The sequence below is a fragment of the Dryobates pubescens genome, chromosome 8 (assembly GCF_014839835.1).
Source record: "Dryobates pubescens isolate bDryPub1 chromosome 8, bDryPub1.pri, whole genome shotgun sequence".
NCBI lineage: Eukaryota > Metazoa > Chordata > Aves > Piciformes > Picidae > Dryobates > Dryobates pubescens.
Genome location: NC_071619.1, coordinates 31106071 through 31124135, shown reverse-complemented (window position 1 = coordinate 31124135; position 18065 = coordinate 31106071). Strand labels below are relative to the sequence as shown.

The 18065-nt window shown below is 47.0% G+C and overlaps 2 protein-coding genes across 2 annotated transcripts in view; one reads left to right on the top strand and one right to left on the bottom strand.

Moving 5' to 3' along the window:
- The first annotated feature begins 994 nt into the window (after nt 1-994).
- Nucleotides 995-6822, top strand: HHLA2 (HERV-H LTR-associating 2). Its single transcript, XM_054163895.1, has 7 exons — nt 995-1063; nt 1452-1548; nt 2782-3102; nt 3939-4199; nt 4674-4964; nt 5859-5959; nt 6694-6822. The coding sequence occupies exons 2-7, from the start codon at nt 1485-1487 to the stop codon at nt 6820-6822; spliced, it is 1167 nt and encodes a 388-aa protein (XP_054019870.1). The 5' UTR covers nt 995-1063; nt 1452-1484.
- Nucleotides 6700-18065, bottom strand: part of MYH15 (myosin heavy chain 15) — a 57584-nt gene continuing 46218 nt past the window's right edge. The window contains exons 35-42 of the mRNA XM_009896986.2: nt 15630-15822; nt 14761-14964; nt 13570-13695; nt 12718-12888; nt 11523-11627; nt 9022-9117; nt 8230-8367; nt 6700-7680 (exon numbers count right to left, since the gene is read on the bottom strand). Of these exons, the coding sequence (XP_009895288.1) occupies nt 7663-7680; nt 8230-8367; nt 9022-9117; nt 11523-11627; nt 12718-12888; nt 13570-13695; nt 14761-14964; nt 15630-15822 (1051 nt within the window). The 3' untranslated portion in view covers nt 6700-7662. The remainder of the gene's footprint in view (nt 7681-8229; nt 8368-9021; nt 9118-11522; nt 11628-12717; nt 12889-13569; nt 13696-14760; nt 14965-15629; nt 15823-18065) is intronic.

Below are 18065 nucleotides of genomic sequence, written 5' to 3'. Positions count from 1 at the left end.
ATCCCCCTCCAGCCCAAACCATTCTATGATTCTGTGACCTCACACATCCCTGCATCCCCCTTCCAGCCCAAACCATTCCATGATTCTCTGATCCCACACATCCCTGCATCCCCCTTCCAGCCCAAACCATTCCATGATTCTCTGATCCCACACATCCCTGCATCCCCCTTCCAGCCCAAACCATTCCATGATTCTCTGATCCCACACATCCCTGCATCCCCCTTCCAGCCCAAACCATTCTATGATTCTCTGATGCCACACATCCCTGCATCCCCCTTCCAGCCCAAACCATTCCATGATTCTGTGACCTCACACATCCCTGCATCCCCCTTCCAGCCCAAACCATTCTATGATTCTGTGACCTCACACATCCCTGCATCCGCCTTCCAGCCCAAACCATTCCATGATTCTCTGATCCCACACATCCCTGCATCCCCCTTCCAGCCCAAACCATTCTATGATTCTGTGACCTCACACATCCCTGCATCCCCCTCCCATCCCATGGGTGGGAACTCTGCAGTCCCAGCTCCCCATGAGGATCCCTCATGCCCACAGAGCCCAAGAAAACATCAGACAGGCAGAAAATCCCCTTCATTTAAAAGCTTTTAAGGGATTATTGAGAAGAATGGGAAAAGGTTCTGAACTTTCCTTTTTCTCTTTATTATTTCCTTCCTTCCCCCAACTCCAAACAAACAAAGAAAGGGGGGAAGGGCAAATGAACAGCTGACACTGTCTCTTATTTGGGTAGTTCTTTGCCAGCAATGAAAGTGTTTTATTTAGAAAGAGAAAGTGTTTTTTGTGGAGCATCAAGTTAAAGGCTGGAAATAAAATCTCCTCGTGCTGCACCCCCCTCTCCCCGCCGGGTCCTTTAATACAGTCTCCTGTAGTCTGATCCGGGGTGGAGGGGGAAGTAAAAGGAGAAAAACTGGATAGACAGCTGGGGCTTCCCCACAGCTGACATTTCCCTTTTTGCCTGGTTTTACTTTTTTATGACTGCCCGGCTTCGCTTCTCTGGAGAATGTTCTGCCTTCAGCTGGGCTTCCTGCTGCGATGCCTGAGCCAGGTGAGTCATCTTCGAACCGGCACCGCTGCACCTCCCTCAGCCCAGAGGGGACCTAAATGGGAGTTGACTCACCCTGGAGTCCCTCTCTCTGCCCGAGCCCCTTAAAAACCAGAGGGGGAGGCCAGGAGGAAAGAGGTGCCGTGATTTTTACTTGGTTTACAGTAGAAAACAACAAGAAGAAGAGCACGCCCCCTCCTTCCCCCCCAACTGTCATCTCGGGAAGGAATTAGTGTCTGCTGACGCTGCTCAGCATTCCTCTGCTGATGCTGGCACTTTGTGGAGCATGGACTGTTTGAAAAAGGTGGGGGTGATGTGGTCTCCTGGCCACATCATTTAAGCACACCCCTGTATGTAAACAGATTTGTCTTCCCTCCTTTTATGTTGTCAGTTTGAAGTGAGTCTGCAATGAACCAAGGAAGACATGAAGAGACAGAGAATCCTATTTCTTCTCATCTATTTATTTCCCATGGGTGCTACAGTTTGGGGTAGGTTTTAGCTCTATTGCTTATGAGAAATAGTAAGATAATTGTTACAAATATTTTAATGGGGGCAAGGTTGGGGAACTAATTAATTCAAACACTGTTTATTAATGGTAAAGAATCTGTTTGAGGTGGCTGAATCAATGGCCATGGGCCACTGAGCATCCAAACTGTTGCTTGCCAATGTTTCTGCCCCATGGCTCTGCTGATGGGGTGCCTTGTGTGACCTTTCAGCAGCAGTAGTTCTCAGTTCATGCTGAAATCAGATGCTACCACTTGTGTGAATTGATTTTGAGGAATCCACACCTTAATTACTTTGGGGTGCAGAGACAGAGCTCCCTGACACTGGGTGGGGAGAAAGCTGTTTTAAGGCATTCTGTCTGCACTGGTGATGGTGCAATAATAACCCTGTGAAGGTTACTGGGAACCTGGGTCACTGCAACATGTTACTGTGAGCACTGGAGCATGCAGCAAGCTGTAGCTCAGAAGGGTTTGAGGTTTTGGAGCGTGTCCAGAGAAGGGCAACAAAGTTGGTGAGGGGCTTGGAACACAAGCCCTATGAGGAGAGGCTGAGGGAGCTGGGGTTGCTTAGCCTGGAGAAGAGGAGGCTCAGGGGAGACCTTATTGCTCTCTACAACTCCCTAAAGGGAGGTTGTAGCCAGGTGGGGGTTGGTCTCTTCTCCCAGGCAACCAGCACCAGAACAAGAGGACACAGTCGCAGGCTGCAGCAGGGGAGGTTTAGGCTGGAGGTTAGGAGGAAGTTTTACACAGAGAGAGTGATTGCCCATTGGAATGGGCTGCCTGGGGAGGTGATGGAGTCACCGTCACTGGAGGTGTTCAGGAGGAGACTTGATAGGGTGCTTGGTTGCATGGTTTAGTTGATTAGGTGGTGTTGGATGATAGGTTGGACACGATGATCTTGAAGGTCTCTTCCAACCTGGTTAATTCTATTCTATTCTATTCTATTCTAACTGAAGTTTAAGTGGTGCTGTTGAAAATGAATTTGAAGCTCAGGTGGGGGGTGCTGCCTGGGACCTGTAGGTGATTCTAAGTTCAATGACCAGAGCTGTGTGTTACCATGTTGATCAAGCTGAACAAAGACTTGTGCTGTCCCTGAAACTCATGATACAGAAAAGCCCTGCAGGAGCTGTTGGCACTCCTGGTAGGAATGTCCTGCCTGCCCAGACTGTTTCGTGTCAGGTCTAGATTCGATTTCTTCACCTATATTCTTGCCCTTAGGGTTTACAGAGCAGAAGACAATAGTGGGGCAGTTTTCCCAGGATTGCATCCTCCCTTGCTCTTTCTCACCTGGACATGAAGCAGCAATTCACTGGATGAGAGGGAACAGAACTGTCCACAGCTACTACAACCAGGGCGATCGTCTGGAGCGGCAAGACCCGGATTACAAAACCAGAACACATCTTTTCCACCAGGACATTCCTAATGGAAATGCCTCCTTGAAACTTAGTAACCTGACTGTGACTGATGAGGGCAATTATACATGCTATGTGGGAACACTGGAAAATAGCACAGAAGTGAAAGTCATGCTGTGGGTAAGAGGTCAGTACAACAGCAAAAGTGCTTGGATCACGGCAGTGGAAATGGGTTGACACAATCAGATTCTCTGGTCCTATTTCTTGCAGGGAATCAATACCCTCCAACTCTACAGAGCACCTTTTGATCCTGATGATGCAATCAATCAATTAATTTTCTCTCATGAAATGTTGGAGCATAAGTTGAGAAATGAGAATGCAGCACTTAATCTCACAACCTACTGTAATGTGGTTCCTAAGGGGTATTTAGGTGGTACACTGGAGTTTGAAAGCATTTTGTGACTGCTTGGAATAGTGCACACCCTGGTAATGACAGTAAATGCTGCTATGAAGGGAGGAGGAGGTTGAGGAAAGACCTCATTGCTCCCTGCAGCTCCTTGAAGGGAGGTTAGAGTGAGGTGGAGGTTGAGCCCCTAGTTTCAACACCAGGGTTGTTCTATTACCTGATACTAAGGAGATCTTTAAGGCCCCTTCCAACCCAAACCATCCCATGATTCTGGGATTATGCCAGGTGATATTAGGCTGGAGATGAGGAAAAATTTCCTTTCCTGCAAGAGTGCCCAGGAGGTGGTGGAGTCACCATCCCTGGAGGTGTTCAGGAAATGTGTGGACATGGCACTTTGGGACATGGTTTAATGGTGGTCTTAGGTTGATGGTTGGACTTGATGATCTTAGTCTTTTCCAACCAAAACAATTCTGTGACTCTATGCTTTCCTTTGAAATCAAACCGAGATTACATCTTGCTCTCAGTTCTGTTCTTTCAGAAGATAACCACTTCAAGTTAAAAAGGATTTTCAAAGTAGTAGGATTCATGGGTTTTTGTTTGGTTTCTTTTTAATCTAGTTTCCCCTTATTATGCCCTGGAGTACAAAAAGAGAGAGACAGAAAGAACGCTGATGTGCTGTGCCTTTCTCACCTACCCTGAACCTCATGTCTCTTGGCTACGAGGCAATGCATCCATCCAAGAGACGCATCAAGAGAAAAGCAGCAATGGAGTCCTCTATTCTCTTAGGAGTGGCCAGAATATTACAAACACAGCTGATCCATACTATTGTCATATTCATCACCCCTACAAAAACTGGACTGCTGAATGGAGGATGAAAGGTAGGAATGAAAGGAAGAGTCTTCCTTCGTTGTTGCTGAGCGTCACAGATGCTTTCAGAGCCAAATTAAAGACAGGAGTTCTGCAGGGGGGACAGCCATGGAAATGGGATCATAGAATCACAGCATTGTTTGGTTGGAAAAGACCTTGAGATCATTGAGTACAGCCATAGCCTAGCATCTCCCTGTACACAGCTGTTAGACCATGTGCCTAAGCTTCTCATCCAGATGTCTCTTAAACATCCCCAAGAGTAGTGACTCCACCACCTCTCTCGGCAGCCTGTTCCAATGCCTGACTACTCTTGCAGCAAAGAAATTCTTCCTAATATCCAACTTAAACCTCCCCTAGCATGATTTCAGACTATTTCTTGTTCCCTCACCTGACACTAGGGAGAAGAGTCCAACTCCCTCCCCTCCCCCATCTCTAAATAAGCTCCAAAAAATCTTGAAGAGAGCTCTTCATTTTTCTCTTTTCAGAGCAGCTGTCTGTCGTAGAAGGAGGCAGCACTGTAATTCCTTGTGATGACAGCAACACCACTGCAGGCACTGAAGGTTTCAGCGTTGTCTGGGAGTTACACAGAGGTGCAATGGTTTCAGTCTTGGCTGCCTTCCATGGGACATTTCCCTCACCCCCAGCTCGAGCGCGCATGAACCAAAGTAACTTTGCACTGATGCTGGAACATCTTACTGCCCAGGACAGTGGAGAATATCTGTGCAATATTTCAACACCTCAATATACAAAGCTCACTGTGAGAACTTTGCAAGTTGGTAAGTTGCCACTCTTACCTATTTTATCTGTCAATTATCTGCCCCTGTGGGAACAGGCTGGAGGAGGTGAGATTCAGAGAATTGTCAGAGTTGGAAGGGACCTCAAGGATCATCTAGTACCAAACCCCCTGCCATGGGCAGGGACACTTTCTATCACTACAAGACCTTGTAAAAGTCCCTCTCCAGCTTTGTCGTAGACATATTTACCATATTGGATATGTTTTAAAATGAAACTTGTATTAAGCAGTCTTCCAAGCATGTTCTGTGAGCACATAGGGAGTTTTGTATCAGCACAATCAAGTAAAATAATCTGCTTTCTGTTCACATTTCAGTCATCATAAGGACATAGATTCCATAGACATAAATTCAACAAAGATGATGTTGAGTTGCTGGAAGGCATCCAGAGAAGGGCAACAAAGCTGGGGAGGGATCTGCAGCACAGCCCTGTGAGGAGAGGCTGAGGGAGCTCAGGGCAGACCTTATTGCTGTCTACAACTACCTGAAGGGAGGTTGTAGCCAGGTGGGGGTTGGTCTCTTCTCCCAGGCAACCAGCACCAGAACAAGAGGACACAGTCTCAAGCTGTGCCAGAGAAGGTTGAGGCTGGAGGTGAGGAAGAAATTCTTCCCAGCAAGAGAGATTGGGCATTGGAATGTGCTGCCCAGGGAGGTGGTGGAGTCACCATCACTGGAGGTGCTTAGGAAGAGCCTGGATGAGGCGCTTGGTGCCATGGTTTAGTTGATTAGATGGTGTTGGAGGATAGGTTGGACTCGATGATCTTTGAGGTCTTTTCCAACCTGGTTAATTCTGTAATTGTGTAATTATTGAACAATAATGAACACTAATTTGTGACATCAAGCACTTCTGTTAAACTTTTTGGCATTTGCATTTTAAAGGGAACTCAAACAACAGGAGGAATATTGGGATAGCTGTGGTCAGCATGGCTGTGGTGCTGGTGATCTGTTTTGCTGCTGTTATGTTCTGTGGCTGCTACAAGGTATGTACAGTCACTAAGGAATTCATTTTTAAAGGTACTGTTAGACTTAAATTCAGGTCTTGAATGTCTGACTACCATGTAAGTTTGATTTTTTTTCATAGATTAAAGCAAATAAAAAAAGACTGAAGCTGTAGGATAAGTCTCAGATTAAATAACTTGTCCTCCTCCTTGCTTTATTTCTATGTCCAGAAGGCCTTCTTTGGTGCATCTATGCAATAGTCTTTTGGTCATGAGAATGTTAACTTAGAATCACAGAATTGTTTCAGTTGGAAGGGACATGTAAGATTCTCTACTCCAACCTTCAACCTAACACCACCTTGGCCATTAAACCATGTCCCAGAGTATCAGGTCCATGATTCTTTTAACTACCTCCAGGGACAGTGACTCCAACACCTCCCTGGGCAGCCTGTTCCAGTGCCAGGGGAGGTTTAGGCTGGATGTTAGGAAGAAGTTCTTGCCAGAAAGAGAGATTGGTCATTGGAATGTGCTGCCCAGGGAGGTGGTGGAGTCACCATCACTGGAGGTATTAAAGAGGAGCCTGGATGAGGCACCTGGTGCCATGGTTGAGTTGATCAGATGGTGTTGGGTGATAGGTTGGACTTGATGATCTCGAAGGTCTTTTCCAACCTGGTTAATTCTATTCTATTTTTATAGTGAATCTATTTTGCTCTGTCTCCACTAGATGTCTGATTTTACACTTCAGTAATTGTTATAAATGTTTTTGTTTTCACTAGAAAAGTGCAAGAAACGTCCCTGAAAGCAGAACTCCTACTGAAAATACTGAAGAGTCACATCCAATTTGTTCATCAAGTTCTAACACCATGGAAATGGGCGACCTGGGCAGGGGGGACTGGACTCCATGATCTTCAGAGGTCCCTTCCAACCCCTAACATCCTGTGAGCCTGTGGTTATCTGAGCCATAGTAACAGAAGACCTGATCTGTTAAGGAAAAAAAGTGAAGCAATTGATGCCTGTGAGGAGCATGGGCATATTAAAGGCACGGTGAGAAATTCTGTACCCCGGGGCTGAGGTTTGAGAGATTGTTTAATGTTTTTAGGATGAGAGAAAGAGAGGGCTTGCTGTTGCCCTCTTCATTTAGTATTTTATTTTTAGGCAAAGACAATTTCCCTGTTTAAAAGTGGAAAAGATCTAAGAGAACCTTATTTCTGAGCCACAGCCAGTCCAGGTGGGACGTGTCTCTCCACAGCATCTCCTGTGTTTCTCCTGCAGCTGGTGAACAAAAGTAAACTGGCTGGGAGCAGGGGAAGCTTCCAAACTGACTGGTCATGTGAAGAAGTTCACTTTCTGCTCTCCTACAAAACTCATACAGACTCTGGCAGGACAGATGGGAGTTGGGTTATCCAAGCTGCCCTGCACAGGTTTAATTTGTGCTGCTTGAACAATCTGCACCTAACACATGAAACTTGGAAGCATGACTGGAGTTACCCTTGGTTTTGAGTTTTGTCAAGAGATCTGCCACTTAGGATTTATTCTGACATCATGAAGTGGGCTGTTGGGCAGGATTTCATCTTTTATTGATCCCTGAGGCTTGGCAAATAGAAACCCAGACATGAATGGCAAACACTATACACTGCCTTGGAGTTTTCACTTGATATTTATTTCTCTAAGTGCCTTTTTTTTCTTCTTTAATTGTTTTTGGTGCATGAGTTGTGCCTGATTATGTCAAGCATCTTCTCACATGCTTACTCCTCTTCATGAACCTGAAATGCAATTGGGATGGTTAAAATGGAAGTGTTGAGGGTGGTTTAAGGTAAAGTCACAAATAAATGACAAAAGCTTTTTCCAGGAATGCTTCTGCTTGTTGCTGTTTCTGTTTTCTACCTGAAACAGACTAGCATAAATGTAGCCAAGCTTGTCTGTCTTCAGCTGGCTGGAAGAGCAATGTTAAAGTGTCTGGCCATCTGCCAGGCTGTATTACAGACACAGAAATTGACACCATCAGAAGAAGAAAAAAGTGGAGTTTGTAAACATCCCTTGCAAAACAAACCAACCAAACCAACACACCAAATCACCAGGTCTGGAAACTTCTGGCTGCTGAGCACAGAGGTTCAATGACCATGTCAAGAGGACAGAGACTTCATTTTGCTGTCCTAAAGGCTTACCTTAATGATAAAATAAAGAGTAGACTGAAACTAAAGATGTAGCAAGCAAGAATTTCTTCTAGCCCATGCTGCTTTGATAGATGCAACAGATCTTCCTGCATGCAGTGTGTGAAACAGTCACATCTACCTCATGGGGTACAACCCTACCTTTTTCATGCCAATGTCTCTTGACTTGCTCCTCAGCTTGTTAACCTGAGATTCAGCTATTTCAGCTCTTTCTTCAGCATCATCCAGATCATGTTGCTGCTTTCTGTACTTTGAAAGGTACAGATTGGCTTGAGCTTCCTGGTGAGAGAAAACAGTGCAGCTGATTTCCTCCTGTCCACATGAAGAAAAGCTTTCCATTTCAAGTGGGATGGAAAGTGCCCAGCATGGCTAGGTGACACTGGATGGGACCCACTTGCCTCCTGGAGAACCAGGATGGTTATTTTGCAGTTGACATTTCCAGTGCCACTCTCTATGGGAAGTGAACTTGGAGGTTCTCAACATGCCTCCTGAGGGACTAGGAGGAAAGAAGTCTTTCCTGCTACTGCCCTTCCTGTGCAAATTGTACTGCAATCTTAAGATGGAACACTTTTTCTTTCATATAACCAACAGATTCATAGAATGGTTTAGGTTGGCATTAAAGATCATCCAGTTCCAGCCCCTCTGCCATGGGCAGGGACACCTTCCATTAGAGCAGGTTGCTCAAGGCCTCATCCAACCTGGCCTTGAGCACCTCCAGAGAGGGGGCAACCTGTTCCAGTGTCACCCAAGCATGCCACATGTTTTATATTATAAACTAAAATAGGTGGCATAGCATGCACACAAGGATTCTAGGAATTTAAATACAAATCTTGAGGTACAAAATGTGTGTACTAAAAGCTTCTGTGGAGCAAAGATTGTGGGGTAAAGGACAAGAAATGTCTCCAAAGTCACAAAGCCTGAATGGTTACTTACAGCTTCCTCTGCTTGGTGCTTGTAGCTCTTCACTTTTAATTGGAGTTTGTCAATCAGGTCCTGCATCCTGGCCAGGTTCTTCTTATCTTCTTCTGACTGCATGGAAACACATTAACTGGGTTGAGGATGTAAAAGGGCCTAAAGCACCTCCCACACTGAAATAGGTATGGCTGCCACAGGCAGCATTTTAGAGTTCAAAATGCAAACAAACCATACAGTGATCACCCTGTGTAGATGAGAAAGATGTCTGTGGGTTGATTGAAGATGTAGGTAAGCCTGGAGGCTGAGGACTGAAGGGGAGTGCCCTCTCATTCATATCTGTATATGTAAATATATATACATACACACACACCTCTCTGTGCACACACTTTCAGAAGTATAAGCACAGAGAAGGAGTTCCTTGCTCAGGGATGAGGAGCATGATGTCATTACAGAGCGTGTCTCCTACAAAGACAGCCTGGAAGAACTGGGGCTGTTCAGTCTGGAGAAGAGAAAGCTCCAGGGAGATCTTAGAGCTGGATTTCAATATCTGAAGGTGACCTACAGGAAGGCTGGGGAGGGATTGTTTAGAAAGGCTTGTAGTGATATTGCAAGGGACAGTGGTTGGAAAGCGGAGCAGGGTAGATTTCAGCTGGGCATCAGGAGGAATTTCTTCACAATGAGAGTGGAGAAATGCTGGAAGAGGGTGCCCAGGGATGTGCTTGAGGCCCCATCCCTGCAGACAATCAAGATCAGGCTTGCTGTGGCCCTGGGTAGCCTGCTCTCACTGAAGATGTCCCTGCTGACTGCAGGGGGGGTTGGACAAGATTGCCTTCCGAGTCCCTTCCAACCCGCTCCGATCTGTGAAGCAGACCCATGGGTGTGCCTAAAACACTGTGGTTTCCATACTCACAAATCTTGTTTGGGGCCATTTCTGGCAAAAGGAGCCAGGTTTAAGCTGTCACAGTGCATAAGCAGAAGGAGCAGCTGCCCCCTCCCTGGAGGTGTACAATTGTTGGAGAGGGCCTGGAGCAACATGGTCTAGTGGGAGGTGTGCCTTCCCATGGAAGCAGGGTTGGAGCTAGATGACCTCTAAGGTCCCTTCCAACCCAAGCCATTCTATGAACATACGATTCTATCTGCCTGGGCTGGAGCTGTGTACTCCAAGGAAACAATTTTTGGTCTCTGCTTACAAAACTGAGTGAAACAACAGGTAGGAAGCTACATAATCTCCTAAAGCAGATGGATGGGATTATCTTCTTAAGGATGCTGTTGAAAGCAAAAGGATCAGTGCTCTGTGCTGAAGAGATTTATTGAAAGGCAAGCAGCTGTTAGCAATCCGAGGCTTTAGACTTTAGCAATAGGTAGCAGAGCCCTGGGACTGGGCAACCCTCCACTGAGTGATGCATTGGAGCCAACTGAATCCTTCTGGCTCTTTTTAGCAGCATCAGCATAGCTGAGGGACAGCTGGGCCCTTTCTTCTCTTGCAGTGTGAGTAGTCATCTGAGCCTGCTCCATATTAATGCTGTGCTAAAACTGTCCAAATCCCAGCAACCAAGGCTTTCACAGTGAGTCAGGCAGGATGATGGTAGCCTTAGGGAGATGTTTTTCCTAGCTCTAAAGCGTCCTATAATCATGGAATCACAGAACTGTTTCAGTTGAAAGAGACCTTTACGATCATGGAGTCCACCCTCCAGCCTGTCCTTTGGAACTCCAGTGTGTAATAAGAGGAAAGTAGATGTAATAAAATCAAAAAAACCCCAGTCCTCCTACTTTTAAACTCTTTTTTAACTTGAAGTGGTCATCTTTTGAAGTAAGAGTGGGTCTCCTTCTCTGGAGACTTTCAAGACCCACCTGGATGTGTTCCTGTGTGACCTGTGCTGGATGCTATGGTCCTGCTCTGGCAGGGAGGTTGGACTCAATGATCTTCGTAGTCCCCTTCCAACCCCTAACATCCTGTGATCCTGTAAACACAACTGAGAGCAAAACTTGCTCTGTGTTTGATTTCAGAAGAAAGCAGTCATAGAATCATAGAATTGTTTTGGTTGGAAAAGACCTCCAAGATCATTAAGTCCAACCATCAGCCTAACACCACCATGGCCATTAAACCATGTCCCAAAGAGCCATGGCCAGACATTTCTTGAACATTTCCAGGGACAGTGACTCCACCAGCTCCCTGGGCAGCTCCCTGGGCAGCCTGTTCCAATGCCTGACCACTCTTGCAGCAAAGACATTTTTCCTAATCTCCCCTGGCACAATATCAAGCCATTTCCTCTCATCCTGTCACCTGATACCAGGCAGAGGAGACCAACCCCCACCTCACTGCAACCTCCTTTCAGGGAGCTGTAGAGAGCAATGAGGTCTCCCTTCAGCCTCCTCTTCTCCAGACTAAACAATCCAGAAAGAATCAGAAAGCTCTGGGAAATGCCATCCTTCATCCTCCTCTGAAGCACCTGAAGATGTTGTTGGGGAGGATCCCTTTGTCCCCAGAGCCCTGCTGGTCACGGCATCCCTGGCCATACCTGGTAAGTCAGCTCTTTGATGCGCCTCTCAAACTTGCGCGCTCCCTTCTGGGCATCCGTATTGCGGCGCAGCTCGGCCTCCAGTTCGTTCTCCAGCTCACGAACCTTCAAGAACCCAGGAGAAACCCCTCTGTGTCGTCAAGCTGTGCAGAGAATTTGCTTCACAGCTCGAGACACGCTCGTTTTCTCTCATTTCGTGGCAGTTTAGGCTGGGTGCCTCCCACACCCAGTCACACAAGTCACTGCCACACAAGCTACACCTCCGGTGTCCCGAGTGTCCAGCCCAGTGGGTGGACACAGGAAACAGTGTGTTTCATACCCAGAATATCCTGCACCCTATAAATCCATCTGCAAAGTCATTCTCTGCCTCTTTCTTCCCTCTCTGCTCCCATGGGAGATGCTCCCTATCAGGTAATGCTGGGGGAGTGTCACAAGGCTCTTAGGCTTGGCTAGGGCTAATGCCAGGGGAGGGGCACTCTCAGACCTGGCCAGCCTGAGACCAGCCTAGCAGTGGGAAGGGAAGAAGGAGCCCTGGGGGTTTGGGGTATACCCCCAGGTGGGGAGAAGGGAAATGTTGGGAGGCTTTTGGTTGTGCTGTAAGGCACTCTGTATGCTCTGGGTTTCTTTTGCACTATTGCTTTGCAGTTTCTGCAACACACTTGCCGCTTTTCTGTTTAAACTTCCCATCACTTTGCAATCCATTTGTGTGAGCGTCATTCTCTTGCCCCTCTCAAGGGCAGGAGAGGATCTGCCTGGCCTCAAAGCAGGACACACCTCCATAAAGCTGAATTGCAGGAGCCAATCAGAATGTCACCTTTCCATGCTGCCTTTCTCAAGCTGCACTTGCACTCCAAGCTGCAGACATATGCAAAGGCCAAAAAAAGATGAAAAAGCTCAACTGAAGCAAGCTTTGGAGAAGCTTTTTGCTGCTTTTAGTTGTTTTTCTTACATGTAGTGTTGTTTGGTTGGTTCTTTAAATCACAGGCTTTGTGATTTGCTGTGGCTACAACAGATGGTTGTAGCTGAATGATGAAGGGGAAGCATGCCTCCAAGAACTGCATTTTGTGGAGCAGAGGAAAGCATTCACACTATCCCTTACTGACCTCTATGAGCTTGACAGGCAGCCTTACAGCACCTGCCTGTTCCTGGTTCAGTAAGCAGGAGACAGCAAGCCAAAGTTGGATCACAGACTTACCCTGGATTCCAGTTTCTGGATCTGCTTCTTGCCACCTTTCAGGGCGATTTGTTCTGCTTCATCCAGTCGTTTCTGGAGGTCTTTGATGGTTTGCTCCATGTTCTTCTTCATTCTCTCTAAGTGAGCACTAGTATCCTGCTCCTTTTTAAGCTCCTCAGCCATCATTGCTGCCTGAAGGACAACCACATTTTACAGCAGCTCTCTTGGGGTGTTGGGTTAATATGGAATGATGGAAGATCTATCTGTTGGGACTGTCCCCTATTTGGATCACTCCCTGTACCCTAAGCTTCAGAGAATACCTTGTATGCTCATATCTTGCTGAGACCAAAAAAGCCCAGGGACAGACTAGGCTTGGGGGACTTGTATTCAGTGCTTTTGTTCCTCACATCAGACTCTGTGTACAGCAGGAGACTGGTTAGGGCTAGTCCAGTGTGAACTGGTTTATTCTGTCCAGGTGTATGACTTCCCTGATTCAAAGGTGACAGGACCTGAGGCTTTGAGGATTAATGGGGCCCTAAGCTTGCTCACTGCAGGGGGGTTGGACAAGATGACCTTTGAGGATCCCTTCCAACCCAATGCAATCTGTGAATCTGCAAATGGAAACTCCATTCCTGGGGCAGAAACACCCCAACAAAGCAACCAACCCCCAACCCTAAATATCAGGAAAAAGTCCTTCCTCTCTTCTCACTGCTAGCTTCTATTGTGTAGTTTGATCAGTTACCTCCATGGAGTGCTTTGGATCTATGAGCTTGGAACAAGCACAGGAATGGAGACTAGGGAAATATTTTCTTGGCTGTCCTAGGAGGTTATGGTACTGAAAAGAAGTGACCAAGGGAGCAGCATCCTACTTACATCTGTGATGGCTTTCTTGGCTTTTTCCTCTGCATTCCGGCACTCCTGCAGCGATTCCTCCACTTCATTCTGCATCTGGGAAATGTCACCCTCCAGCTTCTTCTTCTGGTTGATCAGGCTGGTGTTCTTTTGTGAAGTTTTTTCCAAAGGAACAGTGGGAAAAGGGGAAACATGATGATTAGAAACATAACTCCTCTAAACAGCGTAGCACACCAAGGCTTACTGGTTTTTCCCCACTCCTGGATTACACAGAGAAGTCCTTGGACAAGGAGGTCAAGGTATGAGGTGAGGGCTGACCTTGACCTGTGAGGCTTCAGACTAAGGGAATAATTAAAATCCTTACAAGGCTGCAAATATTGCAATAGAATAATAAGCAGTAGGCTGAAAGAGAAAAATGACTAAGGCAGCTCAGTGCAGAAAACCAACAGTCCATAATCAGTTGGGCAATGAGGAGACTGAACCAGAAGCCCCATGTCATCAATGGGCTGGAGAAACCACTGTGCCTGTACCCCATTTACATTTCTTTCTGAGGGTCATTTGGTGAAGAGAAGCTTTGGGATTGTAGCAAAAATGGTGGTGAGTCAGGACGTGGCCCTGAAAGAACTGTAGTGTGCACTGTGACAGAGTCATAGAGTCATAGAACGGATTGGGTTGGAAAAGACCTTAAAGACCATTTTGTTCCAACCCCCTTGCCATGGGCAGGGGCACCTTCCACTGGAGCAGGTTGCTCAAAGCCTCACCCAGCCTGGTTTGAAATGTTTCCAGGGATGAGGCATCCACAAGTTTACTGAGCAACCCGTTCCAGCCTCTCACCACCCTCACTGTAAAGAACCTCTTCCTAATGTCCAAAGCCCACCCATGCCTTGACTAGAGCAGCAAACTGGTTTTGCAGCAAACTGGTGTTGCAGCATGGAAGAAGGAAAGAGATCAAACTTATTCCTAGTGTCTTCCATCATCACTTTCTTGGAAACTGTTGATGAACAGTCAGCTGGACCACAGTTCCAGCTGACTTAAAGGGAGGGAAGGTGGTGTATCTACAGAGTGACTAACTTCCTCTCCCTCATTTTCTTCCTTGAAGGAGGGCAAGGTGTGTCTGCCTTATGGCAGCAATGGGCAAAGAGTGGCAGTGCCTAACAGACAAGTCCCAGTTCAAGCCAGTGAGGGAGAGAGCACACACACAACAAAGCCAACCTGAGTGTGCAGCAGGTTCACACGTTCAGTGGCTTCCAGCAGCTCATGCTCTGCCACCTTCCTTGCTCGTTCAGTCTGGTCCAGCAAAGCCCTCAGCTCATCCAGCTCTGACTGGAGAAGATTGTTCCTCCTGTCAGAGACTGCCAGCTGCTCCTTCAGATCTTCATTCACGTGGCCTGAGTCATCCAGCTGCACCTGAAGCTCCTAGAATCATAGAATCATAGAATTGTTTTGGCTGGAAAGCACCTCTAAGTCCAACCTTCAAACTAACAACACTGTGGCCATTAAACCATGTTCCAAAGTGCCACATCCATACATTTCCTGCACACCTCCAGGGGCAGTGCCTCCACCAGCTCCCTCAGCAGCCTGTTCCAATGCCTGACCACTCTTGCAGCAAAGAAATTTTCCTAACATCCAATCTAAACCTGCCTGGCACAATTTCAGGCCATTTCTTCTTGTTCTGTCACCTGATGCTAGGGAAAAGAGACCTAGCCCCACCTCACTCCAGAATTGTAGAGCTCAGTGAGGCTTTTTTTCCCCCTGCAGGAGGTTGTAGCCAGCAAGGGTTTAATGCCAGGATCTCAGCCTGTTTGTACACAAGTCGGGGAAGAAATCCATTTTCCAGCACTCTCTTGCAGCAGATGTGATCACTAGCAGCTTTCCCTGCACATGCTCAGGAGCAGCTTCTCAAATCACACATCATAGTATCAGCCAGGGTTGGAAGGACCACAAGGATCATCTAGTTCCAACCCCCCTGCCATGGGCAGGGACACCCCACTCTACATCAGCACTGTGGGTTTGCCCTGTGCTGAGTAAAGCCTGGCCCACAACTGCCCCAGGGGGCTTGGGACTGGCAGCTCCTGCAGTACCTTTATTTGTGTCTGCAAGACACGTGCTGACTTTGTGGCTTCTGCAGCATGCCTGTTAGCATGGCTGAGCTGGATTTCCATCTCATTGAGGTCGCCTTCCATCTTCTTCTTGAGCCGGATGGCCTCATTTCTGCTCCGGGCCTCAGAATCAAGGGTGGACTGCAGTGAATCTATGGCACGCTGCTGGTTTCTCCTGAGGAGGACACAGGAAGGGTGGATGGAGCAACTTTCATCTCTACACAGGAGTGCAGAACTGTATGCAATGGCACTTCCTGGAAGTGTCTCATTCCCAGGAATGAGAGTGTACTTCTGGATGGCATGGATATGGGTTTGCAGTGCCTCACTTCTAAGTGGCTGGTGTGCTTCACACCCTCAGCTAACTCCTGACCTGTAAGCAGCTACAGCATCCTTCTGCTGCCCTTCCTTTGATGGCATGGGAGCAAAGAGTCCTCTCAGATGTCTTGTAAACTCAAGAAAGTGCAGCTTTGAGACTAACAAGAAGCACTACAAGCTTAGCAGTCTCTCACCAGGAGAATGGTTATCCACCACCTCTCTGGGCAACCTGTTCCAGTGCCTCATCACCCTTCACTGGGATGTTTCACATCTCAAGCCTTTTTCTGAAGGTGTTCTTGGAAGGGATTAATCAAACTAGGGGTAGGCAGCTGCATTCTAAACTAATTAGGTGCTCTTGATAGTAAATGGCACACCTGAACTATAATTTATCGTGTCTTAAAGTGCATGTTGAACCACATTTCTTAAGGTCAGTTGAAAAAGAAACAATTCAGCAAAGGCAATCTGTGCTCTGGACATCTGAAGTTAGAAGAGATTAAGCTCACCCTAATGACCAGCCTCACCCCCCCTGGGTGAAAGGCAGCTTGGTGTCACTGTAAAGATCCCAAAGCAGACAGAGACAGGTGCTTTGTGCTTCATTTTCTTGCTTATCTAATAGTCAAGTCCTGTGATGAAAGTTTCTCTGGTTTACAAGCTGAAGATATGAGCATGACTCACACAGGGAAATATTTATCTCACTGCTCACCAAGTTTTGCCAAAAGGGGCTGGGAAACCACCAAGTCACCAAGGAGAACCTTGAGGGCCTTATTGCTTCAGCAAGATACTGAGCTAGACTCCCAGGGGAGCAACAGTGTGCCTGCTGCACAAGCTAGCAGCAAAACATGGTTGGGCTCCATGAGCTTAGAGGTCTTTTCCAACCAAAACAATTCTATGGTAACAAAGCTGAGACATGAAATATTGATGATAGCTTGTCTGTAATCCAGGCAGTGAGATCTTAGCCTGGAGAGGAGGATGCTCAGGGGAGACCTTATTGCTCTCTACAACTACCTGAAGGGAGGTTGTAGACAGGTAGAATAGAATAGAATAGAATAGAATAGAATAGAATAGAATAGAATAGAATAGAATAGAATAGGACCAGGTTGGAAAAGACCCTTGAGATCATGAAGTCCAACCTATCACCCAACACCATCTAATCAAGCAAACCATGGCACCAAGTGCCTCATCCAGGCTCCTCTTTAATACCTCCAGTGATGGTGACTCCACCACCTCCCTGGGCAGCACATTCCAGTGGCCAATCTCTCTTTCTGTGAAGAATTTCTTCCTCACCTCCAGCCTAAACCTCCCCTGGCACAGCTTGAGACTGTGTCCTCTTGTTCTGGTGCTGGTTGCCTGGGAGAAGAGACCAACCCCCTCCTGGCTACAACCTCCCTTCAGGTAGCTGTAGACAGCAATAAGGTCTCCTCTGAGCCTCCTCTTCTCCAGGCTAAGCAACCCCAGCTCCCTCAGGCTCTCCTCATAGGGCTGTAGAGAGCAATGAGCTCTCCTCTCAAATCTGCCCCAGCCTAGCAGCATTTTAAGAGCAGAACTCTTCTTTAAGAGTGCACCTCTTTAGCCTAGACCTAGTCCTCAGGGGCAGAGAACAGACAAAAGCCATCAGCCTTCTGTTATAGAAATGCTTTCCTTCCCACCCCCCCTTTTTTTCCTTTCCTTGTTTATGCCTTTCTCCTGCAAGCTTCTCTCATTTTCTATCCATAGTTTCTGCACCTCTGCAATTCTCACTGCTTACCCAACTCTTCTGCAAGCTCTTCACATCCTCCCACACTCAGGGGAGATGTAACTGCTGCATAAATTAACTTAAATGAAAAGCTGCACAAATGTGGTAGTTGTAGGCTGTGCCTAGAAAATTGTCCACAGATAGAACAGAAAGTAATAGAATGCAAATAAACTACCATTGGATGTGAAAGGGAAAATAATGATAAGGTCTAAATAATCCCATTGGGCTGGCATGAGATTTAACACTTCTGAGTGCTGGGTTCTACACTTTGGCCACAACAACCCCATGCAGTGCTACAGGCTGGGGTCAGAGTGGCTGGAGAGCAGCCAGGCAGAAAGGGACCTGGGGATACTGGTTGATAGTGGGCTGAA

Bases quoted from the DNA above. Each gene is read 5' to 3' on its own strand.
- HHLA2 (XM_054163895.1), top strand. From the start codon at position 1,485: ATGAAGAGACAGAGAATCCTATTTCTTCTCATCTATTTATTTCCCATG. The intron at 1,549-2,781 runs GTAGGTTTTAGC...TCTTGCCCTTAG, and splicing joins CATGGGTGCTACAGTTTGGG to GGTTTACAGAGCAGAAGACA. The intron at 3,103-3,938 runs GTCAGTACAACA...TTTTTAATCTAG, and splicing joins AGTCATGCTGTGGGTAAGAG to TTTCCCCTTATTATGCCCTG.